Source organism: Varanus komodoensis, unplaced genomic scaffold, assembly GCF_004798865.1.
Source record: "Varanus komodoensis strain SLA01 unplaced genomic scaffold, ASM479886v1 scaffold23, whole genome shotgun sequence".
NCBI lineage: Eukaryota > Metazoa > Chordata > Lepidosauria > Squamata > Varanidae > Varanus > Varanus komodoensis.
In genome coordinates, this window is record NW_025335627.1 from 15,985,540 (window position 1) to 16,004,360 (window position 18,821).

The following is an 18,821-nucleotide window of genomic DNA, read 5'->3' on the forward strand; positions in this document are numbered from 1 at the left end:
TGGAGTGTCAAAAGTTGGCCTCTTATGGACTAAAGTAATTGTTGGGAATGTAAATATACTATGTAACAGCACAATCCTATGCATGTCTACTCTGAGGTGAACCTTACTGAATTCAGTGGGATCTGTTACCAGTTAAGCATGAATAGGATTCATTGCAGCCTCAGTCACACTGAGATATATAAGATATATGAAATCCAGATGATTACCATTTGATATGTTGTGTTGCTGACTTTAGATACTATGTTCACAGATTCATAAATGTGTGTTACTAGAACTTATATGTTTTCTATATGTTTTTAACAGAGAAGGGAAAATAGTAAAATGAAGTTTATTCTGTTGTAGAATATTGTCGGCATAAAGCTCCTCCTCATCAGTGGAATTGTGGATATGATTTCAGTTCCAAACATCAGGGTATGGCAGAAGTACCAATATCTGAGGGAAGAAGGAAAAGACATTTAAGTGAAACAGTGGTTGGTAAGTTTCTTTTAATATACATTAGAAAAAAAAGTGAGTAAAAATGATTGATCTAACTGAAAGGATAGCATTGCATTTAGAGGAAACAGTATTTCCACTTTCATTTAGGAAGCCCTGCCTGCTCATACCCCAGGAATGGGCACCTCATGACCCTTCAAAAGTTTTGGGGATAATTTCAGTTATTCCTCACTGCTGGTTAGTGCTGGTTGTATGGGCTAAGTTAAAAGTAGCCACTGCCATCCCCAAAATATTATATACCAGTGCTAGGAGTAGACAGCCCTTTTGAAAAGTACTATCATATGTCCCCTCAGTCTTCTCTTCTCAAGGTTAAACGAATCTGGTTTGTTATATCTGTGCATTGGATTTCTTGTTCTAAATGAAGAACTCTGCACCTCTTTCTTTTAAATTTCGTTCTGTTCTTTTCTGTCCTGTTTTCTAATCTATCAAGATTATTTTGAATTTCATTTCTGTCATCTAAGGCATTAGCTATCCCACCGAATTCTGCATCTTAGGGTCTAGATAGGAATTATGGGAAAATGCAGTGTTCCTTCATGTAACCTCTTGTAATTGTGGACCATCCAGAGGTGCTGTGGCACAATTGGGCAGCATACAATTTTTTTAAAATGAATAAATAAAAATAACCTGGTCCCAAGCTATTTAGATCTTTGAGTCTTAATACCAGCACTTCAAATTGAGTACAAAAATGGACTGACTGTTAGTACAGATGAAAAAATATTGATCACACTGGCCAGTTCCCAGTAAGAATCTTGCTGCCATATTTGAGACCATCTGAAGTTTCAGGACCATTTTCAAAGGCAGCCCCATGCATTGCAGTGATCCAGTCCAGAAATAGCCAGAGCATAAATAACTGTAGTTAGAGTATCTTTGCTGAGATAAGGATAATGCTGATATGTTTAATGATGATGATTACATTGCATTTATATGTAGCCCTTTTTCCTTCTGAGAGGAACCCAAGGTGGCTTATGTAGCCCTCCTCTGTACCATTTTATTCTCACAATAGCAACCCTATGAGGTAGGTTTGGTTGACTACCCCAAAGTCACCCAGTGAGCTTCATGACTGAATGAGCACTAGAACCTGAATCTTCCAGATATTCAGTCCAACCGCTTAACTATCATTCTACACTGACTGTCATTTAACTTAAGCTAATAAAAAGTGGTCTGTGGCACCAAATTCACCTGTCACTGTAGTGATAATGTTTAGATCCAAGAGTACCTCCAAAATACGAACCTGATAATTTAGGGGAGTGCAACCTTCCTGCACTCCAAGATCACCACAGACAGGGACTGCAGCCAAGAAATTAAAAGACGCTTGCTCCTGGGGAGGAAAGCTATGGCAAATCTAGACAGCATACTAAAAAGCTGAGACATCACCCTGCTGACAAAAGAGCGTATAGTCGGGGCTATGGTTTTCCCAGTTGCAATGTATGGCTGTGAAAGCTGGAGTTCCTCTCTTCTGGAGATGGTTGTTGTTCTTGTTAGTCACGAAATCGTGTCCGACCGATCGCAACCCCATGGACAACATTCCTCCAGGCCTTCCTGTCCTCCACCATCCCCCGGAGTCCACTCAAACTCACGCCAACTGCTCCAGTGACTCCATCCAGCCACCTCATCCTCTGCCGTCCCCTTCTTCTTTTGCCCTCAATCGTTCCCAGCATTAGGCTCTTCTCCAGGGAGTCCTTCTGGTCTCATTAAGTGATCAAAGTATTTCAGTTTCATCTTCAGTATCTGGCCTTCTAAAGAGCAGTCAGGGTTGATCTCCTCTAGGACTGACCGGTTTGATCGCCTTGTGGTCCAAGGGACTCGCAGGAGTCTCCTCCAGCACCACAATTCAAAGACCTCAATCCTTTTGTGCTCAGCCTTCCTTATGGTCCAGCTTCCACAGCCATACATTGCAACTGGGAAAACCATATCCTTGACTATACGCATTTTTGTTGGCAGGGTGATGTCTCTGCTTTTTAGTATGCTGTCTAAATTTGGCATAGCTTTCCTCCCCAGGAGCAAGCGTCTTTTAATTGCTTGGCTGCAGTCCCTGTCTGCGGTGATCTTGGAGCCCAGGAAAATAAAATCTGTCATTACCTCCATTTCTTCCCCATCTATCTATCTATCTATCTATCTATCTATCTATCTATTTAAAACATTTCTATGCTGCCCCATTCGCCGAAGCCTCGGGGCGGCTCACAACATAAATTAAAATATAATACATTAAAAATATAAAACAAATTAACAATATAGAATAAGTCACCCTGGCCAGATAAAATAAGCAAATAATATTAACAATTAAAATGAGGTTTAAATAAAAAGGTCTTCGCCAGGCACTGAAAAACAAATAACGACGGCGCCAGGCGAACCTCTCTGGGGAGCGCATTCCATAGATTGGGCGCCACCGCAGAGAAAGCCCTCCTCCGAGTACCTACCCTCCTAATTTCTTTCACGGAGGGTTCCCGGAGAAGGGCCTCTCCCGCAGATCTCAAGGGGCGGGCGGACATATATGGATGTAAGCGCTCCTTCAGGTAACCAGGACCCAAGCCGTTTAGGGCTTTATAGGTCATCACCAACACCTTGAATTGGGCCCGGACTTCAAAGGGAAGCCAGTGAAGCTGACGGCGGACTGGAGTCATGTGAGCACAACACCCCGTCCCCATCAGCAGCCTGGCAGCTCTATTTTGAACCAATTGAAGTATCCGGACCGTCTTCAAGGGTAGCCCCACGTAGAGCGCGTTACAGAAGTCAAGGCGGGAAGTCACCAGCGCATGTGTCACTGTCGCCAGGCAGTTGTACTCCAGGTAGTGGAATACCTATTTGCCAGGAAGTGAGAGGACCGGATGCCATGATCTTAGTTTTCTTAATGTCGAGTTTCAAGCCAACTTTTGCATTCTCCTCGCTCACCCGCATCAAGAGGCTCTTTAGTTCCTCTTCATTTTCTGCCATTAGAGTGGTATCATCTGCATATCTGAGGTTGTTGATATATCTCCTGGCTATCTTAATTCCAATTTGTGATTCATCTAGCCCCGCCTTTCTCATGATGTGCTCTGCATAAAAGTTAAATAGGCAGGGCGACAGTATACAGCCTTGCTGAACTCCTTTCTCAATTTTGAACCAATCAGTGGTTCCATGTCCAGTTCTCACTGTTGCTTCTTGACCCAATATAGGTTTTTCAAGAGACAAATAAGATGGTCTGGTACTCCCATCTCTTTAAGAACTTGGCACAATTTGTTGTGATCCACACAATCAAAGGCTTTAGCATAGTCAGTGAAGCAGAAGTACATGTTTTTCTGGAACTCCCTAGCTTTCTTCATGATCCAGCGTATGTTGGCAATTTGATCTCTAGTTCCTCTCCCTCTTCGAAATCCTGCCTGTACTTCTGGTAGCTCTCGGTTCGCATACTGCTGGAGACTAGCTTGTAGAGTTTTGAGCATATCTTTGCTAGCATGTGAAATGAGTGCAATGGTGCGGTAGTTTGAACATTCTTTGGCATTGCCCTTCTTTGGGATCAGAATGTAAACTGACCTTTTCCAATCCTGTGGCCACTGTTGAGATTTCCAAATTTGCTGACATATTGAGTATAGCACTTTTACTGCATCAACTTTTAAGATTTTGAATAGCTCAGCTGGAATACTGTCACCTCCACTGGCTTTGTTGTTGCTCAGACTTCATAAGGCCCATTTGACTTCACATTCCAGGATGTCTGGCTCGAGGTCAGTGACCACCCCATCGTGGTTATCAGGGACGTTAAGCTCTTTCTTGTATAGTTCTTCTGTGTAATCTTGCCACCTCTTCTTAATCTCTTTTGCCTCTGTTAGGTCTCTGCCATTTTGGTCCTTTGTCATGCCCGTCTTTGCATGAAATGTTCCCTTCATATCTCCAATGTTCTTGAAGAGATCTCTGGTCCTCCCTTTTCTATTGTTTTCTTCTATATCTTTGCACTGTTCATTGAAGAAGGCATTCTTATCTCTTCAAACTATTCTCTGGAATTCTGCATTCAATTGGGTGTATCTTTCTCTTTCTCCCTTGCCTTTCACTTCCCTTCTTTCCTCAGCTATTTGTAAAGCTTCCTCAGACAGCCATTTTGCTTTCTTGCATTTCTTTTTCTTTGGGATGGCTTTAGTTGCTACCTCTTGTACAATGTTGCGAACCTCCATCCATAGTTCTTCAGGCACTCTGTCAGATCTAATTCCTTAAATCTATTTGCCACCTCTACTGTATATTCATCAGGGATAAGATTTAGGTCATACCTGAGTAGCCTAGTGCTTTTCCCAACCTTCTTCAATTTAAGCCTAAATTTTGCAACAAGAGGCTCATGATCTGAGCCACAGTCAGCTCCTGGTCTAGTGTTTACTGACTGTATAGAGCTTCTCCATCTTTGGCTGCAGAGCACATAGTCAATCTGATTTCTGTGTTGACCATCTGGTGATGTCCATGTGTAGAGTCGTCTCTTGGGTTGTTGGAAAAGAGTGTTTGCTATGAACATCGTATTCTCTTGACAAAATTCTACCAGCCTGTGCCCTGCTTCATTTTGTACTCCAAGGCCAAACTTGCCTGTTATTCCAGTTATCTTTTGGCTTCCTACTTTAGCATTCCCAGTCCCCCATGATGGTAAGGACATCATTTTTGGTGTTAATTCTAGAAGGTGTTGTAGGCCTTCATAGAACTGGTCAACTTCAGCCTCTTCAGCATCAGTGATTGAGGCATAGATTTGGACTACTGTGATGTTGAATGGTTTTCCTGGGATTCAAACTGAGATCATTCTGTCATTTTGGAGATTGTATCCCAGTACTGCTTTTCCTACTCTTTTATTGACTATGAAGGCTACTCCATTTCTTCTGAGGGATTCTTGCCCGCAGTAGTATACCTGATGGTCTTCTGAATTAAATTCACCCATTCCTGTCCATTTTAGTTCACTGATTCCTAAGATGTCGGTGTTCAGTCTTGTCATCTCATGTTTGACCACGTCCAGCTTGCCTTGATTCATGGATCTTACATTCTATGTTTCTATGGAGTATAGATCTTTGCAGCATCGGATTTTCCTTTCACCACCAGATATATCTGCAACTGAGTGTCCTTTCAGCTTTGACCCTGTCGCTTCATTCTTTTTGGCGCTACTAGTACTAGCCCTCTGCTCTTCCCCAGTAGCATATTGGACACCTTCCAACCTGAGGGGTTCATCTTTGGCGTTGTATCTTTTTGCCTTTTGGTACTGTCCATGGGGTGTTCATGGCAAAGATACTGGAGTGGGTTGCCATTTCCTTCTCCAGTGGATCACGTTTTGTCAGAGCCCTCTGCTATGACCTGTCCATCTTGGGTGGCCCTGCATGACATAGCTCATAGCTTCATTGAGCTGCACAAGCCCCTTCGCCACAACAAGGCAGTGATCCATGAAGGAGGAGCATTATTTAGCCAAGCAGAAAAACAACCCACTGACTGTACTTCCATCTTGTCTAGACCAAGTCTGTTAATTAGTTCTTATCCAGTCTATTATTACACACAGACTCTTGTTCATAACTGCTTCATCTAAATTTGATGAAAAGGTGAGATAGAGCTGTTTGTCATCCTGGTGATCCCTGGCCCATATTTCTGGAAAGCTCCCCCAGCATGCTGTTAAAACAGCATGGGGGATAAAATAGAGCCCTGTGGAACTCCATGGAATAACTGCCAAGGGACAGAGCAATATTTCCCCAGCACTGCCTCTGGAACTGACTGGCTGAAATACAACACTTCTTATTACTAGTCCATTTTGCCTATTAAAGAGAATACCAAGGTTAGTGATACCAAAAGCCACTGAGAGATGTAAAGCAGGCATGTCCAAAGTCCAGCCCGGGGGCCAATTGCGGCCCGTTTTCAAATTTCGAGCGGCCCATAGCCTCTTCTCCCCACCGGCTCAGCCTGTCACTCATCCCCGCCAGCCAGCGTTTTTCCCTTCACCACACAGCGGTTCCTGGAGGTGTCCCCTGCTGCCTCCTGCTCCTTCAAGGCTGGTGGTTATATTTCACCAGAAGATGGCAGTAGACCTGAGTCAAGGCTTGTGTGCCCATTTCTAAAATGGCGACTGTAACTAAAAAAAGGAAAGTTGACAGCGAGGGCCACCGCTTCCAGGACAAGTGGAAATTCGAGTATTTTTTCACTGAAATACGAAACAACTGTGTCTGCCTAATTTGCCAAGAGACTGTGGCTGTTTTCAAGGAATTCAATATCAAGAGGCACTACCAGATGAAACATGCTAACTACAACAAGCTAACTGGGAACGAACGCGGCGAAAAATGGAAGGAACTGGAAGCTGCTTTAACGACACAGCAACGCTTTTTCACAAGAGCCCGTGAGTCAAATGAAAATGCCACAAAGGCAAGCTACGAGGTGGCAATGCTGATTGTCAAGCACTGCAAACCTTTTACTGAGGGTGAATTTATTAAAGACTGCGTGATGAAAATGGTGGAGAAAATTTGTCCTGAGAAGAAGCAAGAGTTTGCCAATGTGCGCCTGACTCGTAACACTGTGGTACGGAGAATTGAAGACGTTTCATCTGATATTAAGAGACAGTTAGAGGCAAAAGGAGTGGAGTTTGACTTTTTTTCATTAGCCTGTGACGAAAGCACAGATGCATCCGTTACTGATTTGTTTGAGAGGAGTGGACAATGACATGAACGTGAGTGAAGAGCTACTTGACCTCCAGAGCCTTAAGGACCAAACAAGAGGAACAGATTTATTTGTTTCTATTTGTTCCGCTGTAGATGACATGAAACTACTGTGGAATAAAGTCACTGGGATTATTACGGATGGCGCATCTGCCATGGCTGGCGAGCGAAGTGGATTATCAACCCTAGTCTGTAACAAAGTCAGCGAAGAAGGAGGCAAAGCTATAAAACTCAACTGTATTATTCACCAACAAGTTCTCTGTGCCAAACATCTGAAATATGATCATGTTATGAAACCAGGGATGAAGGCTATTAATTATATTCTCTCCAAAGCCCTGTGCCACCGCCAGTTTCAACAGTTTCTACTCGACATCCAGGCTGAATACGGAGTTGTTGTGTATCACAATGAGGTAAGATGGCTCACTCGGGGGTCTGCACTGCAGCGCTTCTACTCTCTTAGGGAGGAAATCGGACAATTCTTGGCAAAGAAGGGACAACTGATGCCAGAGCTATCTGATCCTGTTTGGCTGACTGATTTTGGATTTTTAGTTGACATAACACGACATCTGAACGTGCTGAACACGAGCCTTCAGGGGCAAAATGCAGTGGTAAGCCAACTGTATTCATATATCAAAGCCTTTGGGACCAAGCTGCTACTTTTCCAAAGGCACCTGTCACAAACGCAGCCCAATACCACACATTTCCCATTGCTGCAGGAAATAATGACCAGTTTTCCACAGAACAATATGAGTGTGCAAATAAGGAGGTATGAAGCAGACATCTCGTCTCTGAGGAGTTTCAACAGCGCTTTCGGGATTTTGCAGCTATTGAAAAGGAGATCACGCTTTTTTCATCTCCTTTCTCTGTGGACCCTGATGACGCTCCAGACCACCTGCAGCTAGAGCTCATTGAGCTGCAGTGTGACGCCGAGTGTCGCAGTCGGCACCAACAGCTCCCTCTTGTCAACTTTTACCACCAGCTGGATAAAGACAGGTTCCAAGAGATTCGAACATTTGCTAAAAATGCTGAGCTTGTTTGGTTCAACATACTTGTGCAAGAAGACATTCTCGGTTATGAACATTAACAAGAACCGCGTGAGGACGAGACTAAGTGACTTTCACCTGCGTGACATCTTGCGCATCAAAACCGCTGTTTTTGGGCCAGACCTGATCTATATAATGCAGTCAAGATCTCAGTATCACCCTTCACATTAGTGCAGTTAAGTTATTTGTTTAGTCTTTCATAAAACAGTTCATTTGCATTTAATGTTAATGGTTCAAAGAATGTCAGGCTGAATGTTTCGCCCCCACACATTTTCCCCTCACCAAATCTGGCCCTCCTTGCAAAAAGTTTGGACACCCCTGGTATAAAGGAATCAACAGTCACATTTCTTCTGTCCCTCTGTTGGGAAGGGTTATTGCATGGTACAGCCAAAGCAGTTTATGTTCCCAAAGTAGGCCTGAAATCTAGTTGAAATGGATTTAGGTTAACAGTTTCATTCAAGAGTGCCTAGAGTCGGCTGGCAACAGCCATTCAAACATCAGTATTTTTTCTGATTTTATTATATTTTAATTGTACATTTATTGTCTGTTTTTATGGACTATGTAAACTGCCCAGAGAGCTTCAGCTGTGAGGCATTATAGAAATGAAATGAACAAGTTAAGTAAACCACCTGAACTCTGCCAGACTTCCCTCCTTATTTGATTCAATTAGCCAAGCTAGGCAAAGATCAGACTCACAAACAGTCAAGCAGGCTTAGCCAAGAACCATGTCTGCTTCCTCAGGCCTCAACAACTGAAACTCATCCAATAAAATTGAACCAAACTGCCCACTGGACAATCTATTGCAGTAATTGTGGTCTCCAAGCAACTTTGTCTTCAAAATATTTTACAAACATGTCAGAATGTACTACTAAGATTTCTACCATGTTTCTTTCTATCCCAAATCTTTCTATCCCAACTTTTCTTTCTATCAGAAAAGCTGTTCTGTATGACACTTGTGAAAATACAATACTTAGGGAAAAGAACTCCCTCTGCAGAATAGGCTCCAAAATTAACTTGATCATAAGCTAGGGTAATGTATCTGCCACAAGTCTTTCTCCCATTGCATCCTAACCATCTTCCAAAGAGCTTCCTGGATTCTGGGTTCACAAGGAAAAGGACAAGTGTGAGCTGCTCTAGTCATCTCTGCATTCCAGAGAAACCAGAATATTGACTGAAACTATACCAGCAAGAAAAATTTTCAGAGTTCTCTGGAATCCATCAGGGCCTGTTAGCCTCCAAGGCCAAGCTGTTTTAATGGGTCCATATTCTAAACCTTAGGAGGAGGTGATGTGACTACATTCCTCAGTTTAAGATCAACATCCTCTTGTTCAGTTGAGAAAATGAAATCAAAATGTGTCCTCCTCCATGTATTGGATCGACAATATGCTGGGATTGTCAAGGTAGCCATGAAGTCCTCAGCTCTCCTAAATCTGAGGGTCCGAGCATGCAAGTTGTGGTCTCTCAGATCCTAGGGATCCTCAACATCAATGCTATGCCATGGCCACCTCTATCTGCTCAGGCAGGAAGACTAAAAGATAGTGGGGTGGGCAGTACACTAGCAGAATCCCTGCTCTGACCTAGGTTCCCAGTATAAGATGCAAACAGATTGGCTCTCAAATAGAGAGGCATCCTAACAATAAAATTCCTGTAAAATACAACAACCCTTCTCCGCAACTTTCAAATTTGTGTTGGTGCTGCATCAAATATGAAAGAGGGCATAGCTGGAAAAAACATTCCCCCACCCAGGTCTCAGTACTGCATACTGTTACCCACAGTTAAATCATGAATGAGGGTAGTTTTCTTTGGGACAACCAGACCAAAGGGCTAGCTGGTCAGACAACCAGGGACCATTTGGTTGGGGAAAGAAGAGGAAAAGAAGTCTATTATATTCACAGCTTGGGGTTCTCCAGTGAAGCTTACTTCTGGCTGCCCTATTTAATGGGGAGACCTTTTGAGCTGCTTGCAACTTGCACTTTCATTGGCTGTAATGCTGATGTCTGTGGGCTTAGTGAGACCTGTTGGTGAGCTGTTAACTCTCATGATGGACACATGGATGCATGACCCCATGGGTTCTATTAGGCTGGACGTGCACATGGTAGGCATGTCATGAGTGGAGCGGGCTGGAGCCAGGGGTCGGACTAGATGGTCGGGGAGGTCCCTTCTTACTCGCTCTGTTTCTGTGTTTCTATGAGTGTATCTTCTTTGTTTGCAGTTACTTGAGGCAAGGTGATTGGTGTTTGATTTCATTTTAGAGCCAAAATTATTTCCCTGCTTTGCATTTTATAAATTTTTGAGATTCTTCTCATCTTTCCCAACTTGAAATCTTCAGGAGCATGAACTCAAACATGCCCCAAATCATGAAACCTTCAACTTTCTGAATTTATACTATGTCCTAAGCAAATTTATCTGTTGCTTGGAGCACAGGATGGGGTGGGGGGAGAGAGGAAGACTGACAAAGGGCTCTCCATAGCTATCACAGCTATCTCTACAGTCTACTTTTGTGATACTTCTATAGTCTGTATTACACATCAGCATTTAATGAGCATTTGTGTTCCTGAAGCATCATGTCTTTGAAATGCAGACTTTGGGAAAGCTGACCTTGGTAGACTTCTTTTGTAATCATCTCCCATTTCTTCCTTCTGGTAGCTTAGTGCATGCCAAACTCCCATTGTGATAGGACTACATAGAAGATGAAAAATCTTTTGCTCTTAAAGTATTTTGTGCAATCACGTTTCCTGCCCTTTAATCCTCAGTTGCAAGGGGGAGGTAAGATTCATGATCTTCCCATTTGAAGAGGTTCTCATCCTGTTTGCTGTCTCACTCAATCCACAGAAAATTAATCTATGTGTCCAGGCAGGGGACAGCATTCCTAATCTTCCAGCCTCCTCATTCTAGAATATCATGGGTATATTTTGGCCAGATTTCCTGTATGTATGTGACTGCACAAAATACTTAAAGAGCAACTGTTACAGATAACAGCTCTTTTATTATTTCCAGTTTAAGTGCTTCAACATACTCTTCCATCTAGTACATGTTTCCAAGCTCAAGGGTGTGGTAAACACACAATTAAGATGGAACAAGTTTGTTTTCATGATAAGGAAAAAAATTGGTTTCTGAAATCCTAGCAGGTAAGGTAGACTCAAACAGCTCTGCCCCTTGATGGAACCACATTTCTTTGATAAAAGGTATAAATGTAGTTCTTATACAGATGTGATTTCTTGTTCTTACTTTCAGAATTAACTATAAATGAAGCAAATAACTTACAATATATACTAGGGGGGAAATAAATGTAAATCTAGAAACCATACAGTACTGTGAAAACTGACATCTATCTGCTTTTTTAAAATATAGTGAATAATGGATTTTTTTTCTAGATTTATACATCAAAGGCAACTATAAATATGGCATGTGGAACATCAGAGTAAAGTAGCCATTCAAGTGTGTACGTTGAATTAATTCCATAGAAATGAGTTTACTAATAGATAAAGTAATCTTGATTTTTCCCTTTCCCTTTTTCTTTTTGTGGCAGGAGAACGTAACAATAGATGTGAAGCATTTTCTTTTCCTCCCGAAGAACAGGAATCCCATAGTCATTTTGCAGGATCACCCAATGGTGACATGATGTCTAGATCAAGTCACAGTACCACATCACAGGTATGTTAACATTAATGCACTGGAAAATTTACAGCTTAGATCTACTGATCTGCTTAAACCAATTTGGCATATAGAGTTGAAAGCAACAGCAAAAGCTATACACTAATCCTGGCAGGCAGAGAAGAACTATCTAGCTCTCTTCATGTCAACTATATCTCCAGTGTAGCCACAGTGTAGTTTACATGACATTCATGGTATGTGATTAAGATGTGGTTCCTGAGTCATTAGCAGCACCATCCTCTCCCTTACAGGTGTACAACCCCTCACAGTAGTGCCATAAATGATGGCACCAGAATTTCCTTTTGGGGTGGGTGGGAGGTTATCTCATTACAAGGGATTAAATTCTTGCTTTGAGAGAGTTAGGATCCATGCCCCAAATTATGAAACCTTCTGTTCTTAAGTATTGTAGGAACAAAGCCCAAAAATGCATTTAATGTTACTAATAGTATATAAATTTATGTTTAAGTTTTATGTATATTTAAGTTGTTTTAAAGCTTGCTTATGGAGTTGGCATCTTTCTTTAAGGCTAAAGATTCAAAACATTTTAGTCAGCTTTTTAAAATTCAAAGCAGGAACTGCATTTTCTGATTTTTATTTTATTGAAGCTCACTTCATACCATTATCTCACTTCAGCATGTTTCTCTATTGTCCTTAACTGTGAGAGACATATTTGCCTTTCACAAAATTCCACCTTTGGTGATATCAATCAGTTGATGTTCAGATATTATCAAAGATGTCATGAAATCAAAAATATTTTTGCTTAGGTGGCAAGCTGTCTTTTATTGCAACATGGCATTATCTGACTATAAGGCAAGAGGACTCTTTGCTTCAAAGCTCATCACTACACAAGCACGCAAACTTTATTGAGCAGAAACCCTTGCCCTTTACTATAACCATAGCCCCATTTTAAAAACGACTTTTGTTTTTATAGTTGCTTTTCAAGTTTAATTTAATTTGTTTTTAAACAAATCGTGCAATCCTTTCATCCAGACTTCCCCAGCCTGGTGTTCTTCAGACAGCCATTGGTCTTTCTGGCTGGGGCTCATGGGAGTTGAACTCCCAATATATGGAGTGTACCAGATTCTCTGGTTTAGCTTATTCCACTAGCACTCTCTTACCTATGATACAATTTTCACAAATACCATATACTTTCATAGTGTTCTGGAGCAAATGCAGTTAGCTTATATGTTCCAAAGCCAGTGAAAAATATTATCAGCTTTAAAAAGATAACAAAGTATTATTTCAGTGGTGTTTACCTTGAATATTAAAGTTAGAACTTTGGGTAGTTCTGTGCACTGTAGTTTTTTTATTTTATGTGGCCATTTAATGTCAACAAATATATAATTTTTATTTATGTGTGTGTGTGTAGCTAAATTCAAGACGGCGGCTGAGAAGTGAGAGCTCCTATGATATTGATAATATTGTTATCCCTATGTCTCTGGTTGCTCCATCTAAGTTGGAAAAACTACAGTATAAAGAAATTCTTACTCCAAGGTATGTTTCATTTGTTTGCTGTCCATTTAGATGATTGAATAAAAGTATATTTACAAGACACATACTCAAAATAGAGCTTAGCCAAACTCAAATGAGAAATTGCTATTTTGTAAACATTTCTCATATTTAGAAAAATAGTTCATGTTTTTGTGATCGAGAAGAAGTACTCAATAGGTCAAGATGACATTCAAGAAAGGAACTACATCCTTACTCCTTTTGTAGCAAGCAGTCCACTGCTCCGTTTTGTCACATTACTCACCCAGTAAAAATGCTGTAAGCCAGTGTGGCAAAACAGAACATTAACCAAGATTATCCAAGAGAAGAAACTGCTCTCACTAGGAAGTGTGTTGGAAATTACATTTAGATATGCATCTAAATGAACATTTTGGCATTATGACTTCACAATCAGCTGAGTGGCTTTCCTTCCCCTTATTAATGTCTCAATATAATAGCAATGAATTACATAACATAGCCAAATCTATATATTTGTAATATATGCCCTGTAGGATTCCTCATTGGTTAGGACTATATAGCCAGTGAGAAGAACTGCTCTGTTTGTTTAATTTAAAATCTATCATTTTCATACCAGAAGGAAATACGGTTATCAACTGGTATGAAAACTAATACTTAAGATGGGGTCTGAGGCTGTTGTATATACTCTATAAAAGCATGCTGTCTACCTTGAACATTGAAGACAATTTAGTTATTGTTACAGCTCTGCGTGAAAACTCATGTTCTGAGACAAAAGATATCAATCACAAATCGAAAGATTGTGTACTTTGTGACTGTGTCACATACTTGGAGCTAAAAAGATGATTGAGAAGGGTTGTAAAATAAAAATAGTAATATGCAATAAGCTATACTAATTACTACTGACTGAATTAAATCTCCATCTTTGTTCAAGAATAAACAAAGTAAAATGAGATTTACTTGAAAGTTAGCAAATACTAGTTTGCAGCTTTAGTACATTTAAATTCAACCTGAGGATATTTGCCTTACATTAAACTTCTTTAATGTAGTGCTGCACTGAAACACAATGTAGCTAACTGAGACATAGTTAGTATATTGAATGTCCAGAATGTTATGTACATTGTCACAATGCATATGTAAATATCAAGCCTATAATCATTTTATCAGTGTCTGTAAACAGGTATTTCCCACATTTTCTAACATACATCATTGAATTCTGAAGGTCCCATTTAGAGCCATCACAATATCTGTTTTCAGACTTTTGCAACATTTGTTTGACATTTGTTGTAATTAAGTATACATTTGGATTATAAGGGCTTTTGATGATTCTGTATCTTGAAACAGACAAAGTACGAAACAAAATGAGCAGGAGAATATAATGCTTGATCTAAGAACACTGATGGCAGAAAGGAAGCAAAACCTAATTTGTTTTATTGTTTTTAGCAAAACTAAAAATAAGAGTTATATTATTTTATATTATTTTATTTTTTAGCAAAGCTAAAAATAATGGAACAAAAGATGGAGGAGCATATTCTGATGTCTCCTTACACAGTCAACCAATGATAGCTCATATAGCCCATAAGCAGGCAGCCTTGTAACACAAGGAGGAAGCATTGCCCAAAGTATGGAAATGCTTGATCATAAATAAAGTACTGATCTGGTCCAAGGAGAGACTTATGTGAACCTGCAAAAGATTTACTAATTAATTAGACTGAATGAGTGTATTTGCAAGGTTTACTGAGCAACATGATTTTTTTAACAATGCAATAGAGAGGAGTTCTTTTATCATAATTCTGCACTGAGGAATTTTTTCCTAACAGCTGGAGAACTGTTAGTCTTGAGCCTTTGGGAAGTGTACATGGTGATGAAGAAAAGGTAAGTTGTATTTCCTTTCATCTAATGGCTTAAAACATTGCTTTTGTTTCATGATCACTAGATTGGTATTTCTGTTAGAATTGGAAATGTAACATTTATTTGTATGGTAAAAGAGCATCCCAACATCTGGTATATGTTGGAAGGTACAGATGCATATACAAATGCATACACATGCACGCATACACAACTTGTAACTCTTAGGGTTTATATTTAACATTTTAACATTTTCCTATCAACTTTTCAAAGTACAGCTCAATTCTTTGTGTGTCCACTCCAGAGTAAATCCAAATACAACAGCTTCCATGCATACAAAGCATAACCCAATGCCATGTCTATGAGCTGTGCTGAATCAAACTACAGTGCTACCTTGGCTCACAAACTTGATCCAGTCCACGATTCTGGTCATGACCCAAATTGGTTGTGAGCCAAGTCAGATTTCCCCATAAAGTTCATTCTGTAACTATTTTTTAATTACAAAAATTTGAAGCAAAGTGTCAAAGGACAGCAAAGATTGCGGCCATCTCGCGTCCCCCCCCCCGAGCATAGCCATCTATCCCCCCAGCATGACCGCGAACGCACCGTGTTCCCCGCACGAGTGCAACCACAGTCATAGACAGGTGCGATCATGGGCACTTTTGGGGTGGGGGGGTGGATGGACGCGATTGTCACCCGATGCGGAGTTCGCAACCTGAGTAAAAATGTTTCTTACATTTTTGTTTACGACCTGATTTGATCGTGAACTGAGGCATTCGTGAGCCGAGGTATCACTGTAATCTTATCTGATCCAGCATTCTGTTCACACATGACCAAGCAGCTCTCTATGGAAAGCCAAATGTAGGATGTGCATATAAGTAGGATATGCACCAAATAGTACCCTCCTGCTTGTGTTTCCCAACTAATGGTATACAGAGTCATATTGGCTTTGATCCCACAGCTGGTATATAGCCATTTGGACTAGTAGCAATTGATCACCTTACACTCCATTGATTTGTGTAATCTCCTTTAAAAGCTGTCTAAATCTGTGGCTGTCTCTACACTTTTGCATTAGTAATTGCATGGTTTAATAAAGCACTATGTGAAGAAGTACTTCCTTTCATCTGTCAGAATCTCCCACCATTAAGTTTCATGGGATATTTCCAGCTTGTAGTAGTATAATTAGATGGAGAAAAATGTCTTGCCATTCACAGCGTGCATACTTTTCTACATTTCTGCACCATTTTTCTAAGCTAAAGAATCCTAGACATTGTGATTTCTCTTTATTAGGGAAGTTGCTTCAGCCTGTTTATGATTTTGGCTGCCCTTTTCAGACATGTAAAGTATTCAAACTTAAAATATCCAGCAAGATAAAGTTAAAATTTCTTTAAGGGTTCAATCCTATGCCTGTCAGCATTATCTGGGAGACAGCAGGATTATTTGGAGCTCCATCTTCAAGGTCCTGTAACCCTGGAGTTTGGACTCCCTCACAGCTGGTGCAGAAAGAACTATACCTTAGAGAGCTGGCTCTCTAAGGTTGCAGATCAGCCTTCAGAGAGCAGGAAAGGGTGTGTGCAGGGGTGGGGAACAGGCTGGTGCCAATGGCTTACACTTTTTCAGATGGTGTCCCAACTTTCTTCACTTCCCCTCTGCAGTGCTTCATTTATGCGTAGATGGATGAAATGCAGGGAGCAAGGTGTAGCAGAAGTAGAAATTGCTGCCACAATGACTTGCACCATGCATTGGATAGCAGTGTGAGAAATCCAGGATAGCATTGTGAGAAATCCAGTTTGGTGGTGGGCATCTGTTGGATTCCCTTGGCTTGGCTCCCCAGATTCCATTCCACTTTCTGTTTGCCCTAATTCTGCTTCATGCCAATTGTTCACATGGACATCAGGCGGGATGCCACATATATCTGGCAGGAAGCATGTCCAAGTGAGACCATGAGACCAGTTGCACACTGCTGTACAAGTAGAGTTCTGCTTCTGCACACCTGACCTGCTGGCTTTGCATGCTTTGTACACTGAATTATGCATTTTGTACAAAAAAGCCACCAGTGTTTCCTAGTGTTCATGGACTTGATTAGTTTGGCTCACTTCTGGCCAGGGTTGCGTATGGGAAAGAAATCCAGCAAGTGCAAGAAAGATGGATTCCAGCCTGATTTTTGTATCCCTGGTATTCGATGCATGTAAGCTTCCAAACTTGGAATCTTATGTGCATTTGCATCAGAGCACATTGAATTGCCCTCTAAATCCCTTCTCTCTAATCACTGACCACAGATTAAGAACAGAATTTCCCTGCTTATCACTGAAGAAATTCTCCATTCTTAAACTTTTCTGAGATCATTTGAACTGCAGAGCTAAGAATATGAGGTGCATACAGCGTGCAATCACAGAGCAAATGCATGCTGCATATCCCTGATCCAGAGGATAAATATTTCCATGCTAGATTTTTTAGAAGAAAATAAAAGCATACATTTTACATGTTGCATGGGGAACCTTGAGAGAATTTCAAGGATGAGAAGAGAAGAAGTGTTCTCTTCTCTCTCTAGCACAGCAATGTTAAACTGTTCTGGCTTTGGGATTTATTTATTGTTCACTTATTCATATGCCACCCATAACTGCCAGAGTGGCCTTCCTAGGTGGCTCACACAATATGAGAAACAAAATACTTTTAAAAATTCTGGTTGAAATTGGAGTCAGTGGATGATGGTATACCACTCCAGAAAAATACCCACCAGGATGAAATGTTTATGACAAAAACTCCTGGTTGTCTTGCTGGACTTTGGAAACTCGGGGTGGCGGGGACCGGACAGCTAACTCCAGTAGTACTTCTTTGTGGTCTCTATGCAATCCCATATATGAGCACATACGGGCTTTGCCGTGGAGCATGAGACCTGGATCGGTGACAAAAACTTCCAAAGCTCAGCAGAATGGAGTGGGCGGGAACCCCCACCATGCCCCTTTTGTAAGTCTGCCCAGTCTCTCAGTTCCTTTTTGACCGCAAACACAGTCATCTCACAGATTGGAACTTCTCCGCTCAGCTACCTTTAGTTTTTCTTCTCTTTTCTATTCTTTGCCTCTTATATAATTTTTAAAAATCCTCTACCTCTACTTCTCATTGTTATTTCTCCTCGAACCTCCGCCCGCTTGCTGAGGCTGCTTCCTGCACCTCCCACTCCTCTCTTTCTCCGTCATGCTCCTGACCTCTACTCCATGTGCTTCCTCAGCTTGGCCCTCATGGCTGACCCTGGCTTTCACCATTGCTCCTCCTCTGCCACCCGGATGCCTGCAGCGGATAGCCATTCCCATGACCTCTTTTGCCTGGGAGAGGAATATATGGTCAAAACCTGTGTGCACTGCCAGGCATTCAAAAAAGAGACACACCAGAAGCATGCCCTGAATGTGGGTGAACCTTCACAATCAGACACTGACAAGCTGCCCTCCACTGAGGAGGTGATAGAGGAAGAGGGCCGCTGTTTCTGCCACCTCGGAAGGACCATCTGGGGCTGTGACAACCTCCAAGCTCAGGAAGCGTTGTGTTGCTAGGCTGCCACCCCCTCACTGATCTCCTCACCTCACAATGACTGCCCGTGCACACCAGACCTGGGGTACCCCTAGACCAGACTCCTGTGTCCCCAGAGGTGAATTCTCTAGGTGGACACTCACACTCTTTGCTGCAGGCCACCCCC

The 18,821-nt window shown here is 41.4% G+C and overlaps 1 protein-coding gene across 4 annotated transcripts in view; it reads left to right on the top strand.

The window, feature by feature from the left end:
* Positions 1–18,821, top strand: part of KANSL1L (KAT8 regulatory NSL complex subunit 1 like) — an 82,384-nt gene that overhangs the window by 49,982 nt on the left and 13,581 nt on the right. For all 4 annotated transcript variants that reach the window (XR_006414901.1, XR_006414902.1, XM_044431978.1 and 1 more), the window contains exons 9-12: positions 343–474; positions 11,694–11,818; positions 13,188–13,312; positions 15,103–15,157. Coding sequence is in view for 2 of the 4 variants with exons in the window: in XM_044431978.1 (XP_044287913.1) it covers positions 343–474; positions 11,694–11,818; positions 13,188–13,312; positions 15,103–15,157 (437 nt within the window). In the remaining 2 variants the exon portion in view is untranslated. The remainder of the gene's footprint in view (positions 1–342; positions 475–11,693; positions 11,819–13,187; positions 13,313–15,102; positions 15,158–18,821) is intronic.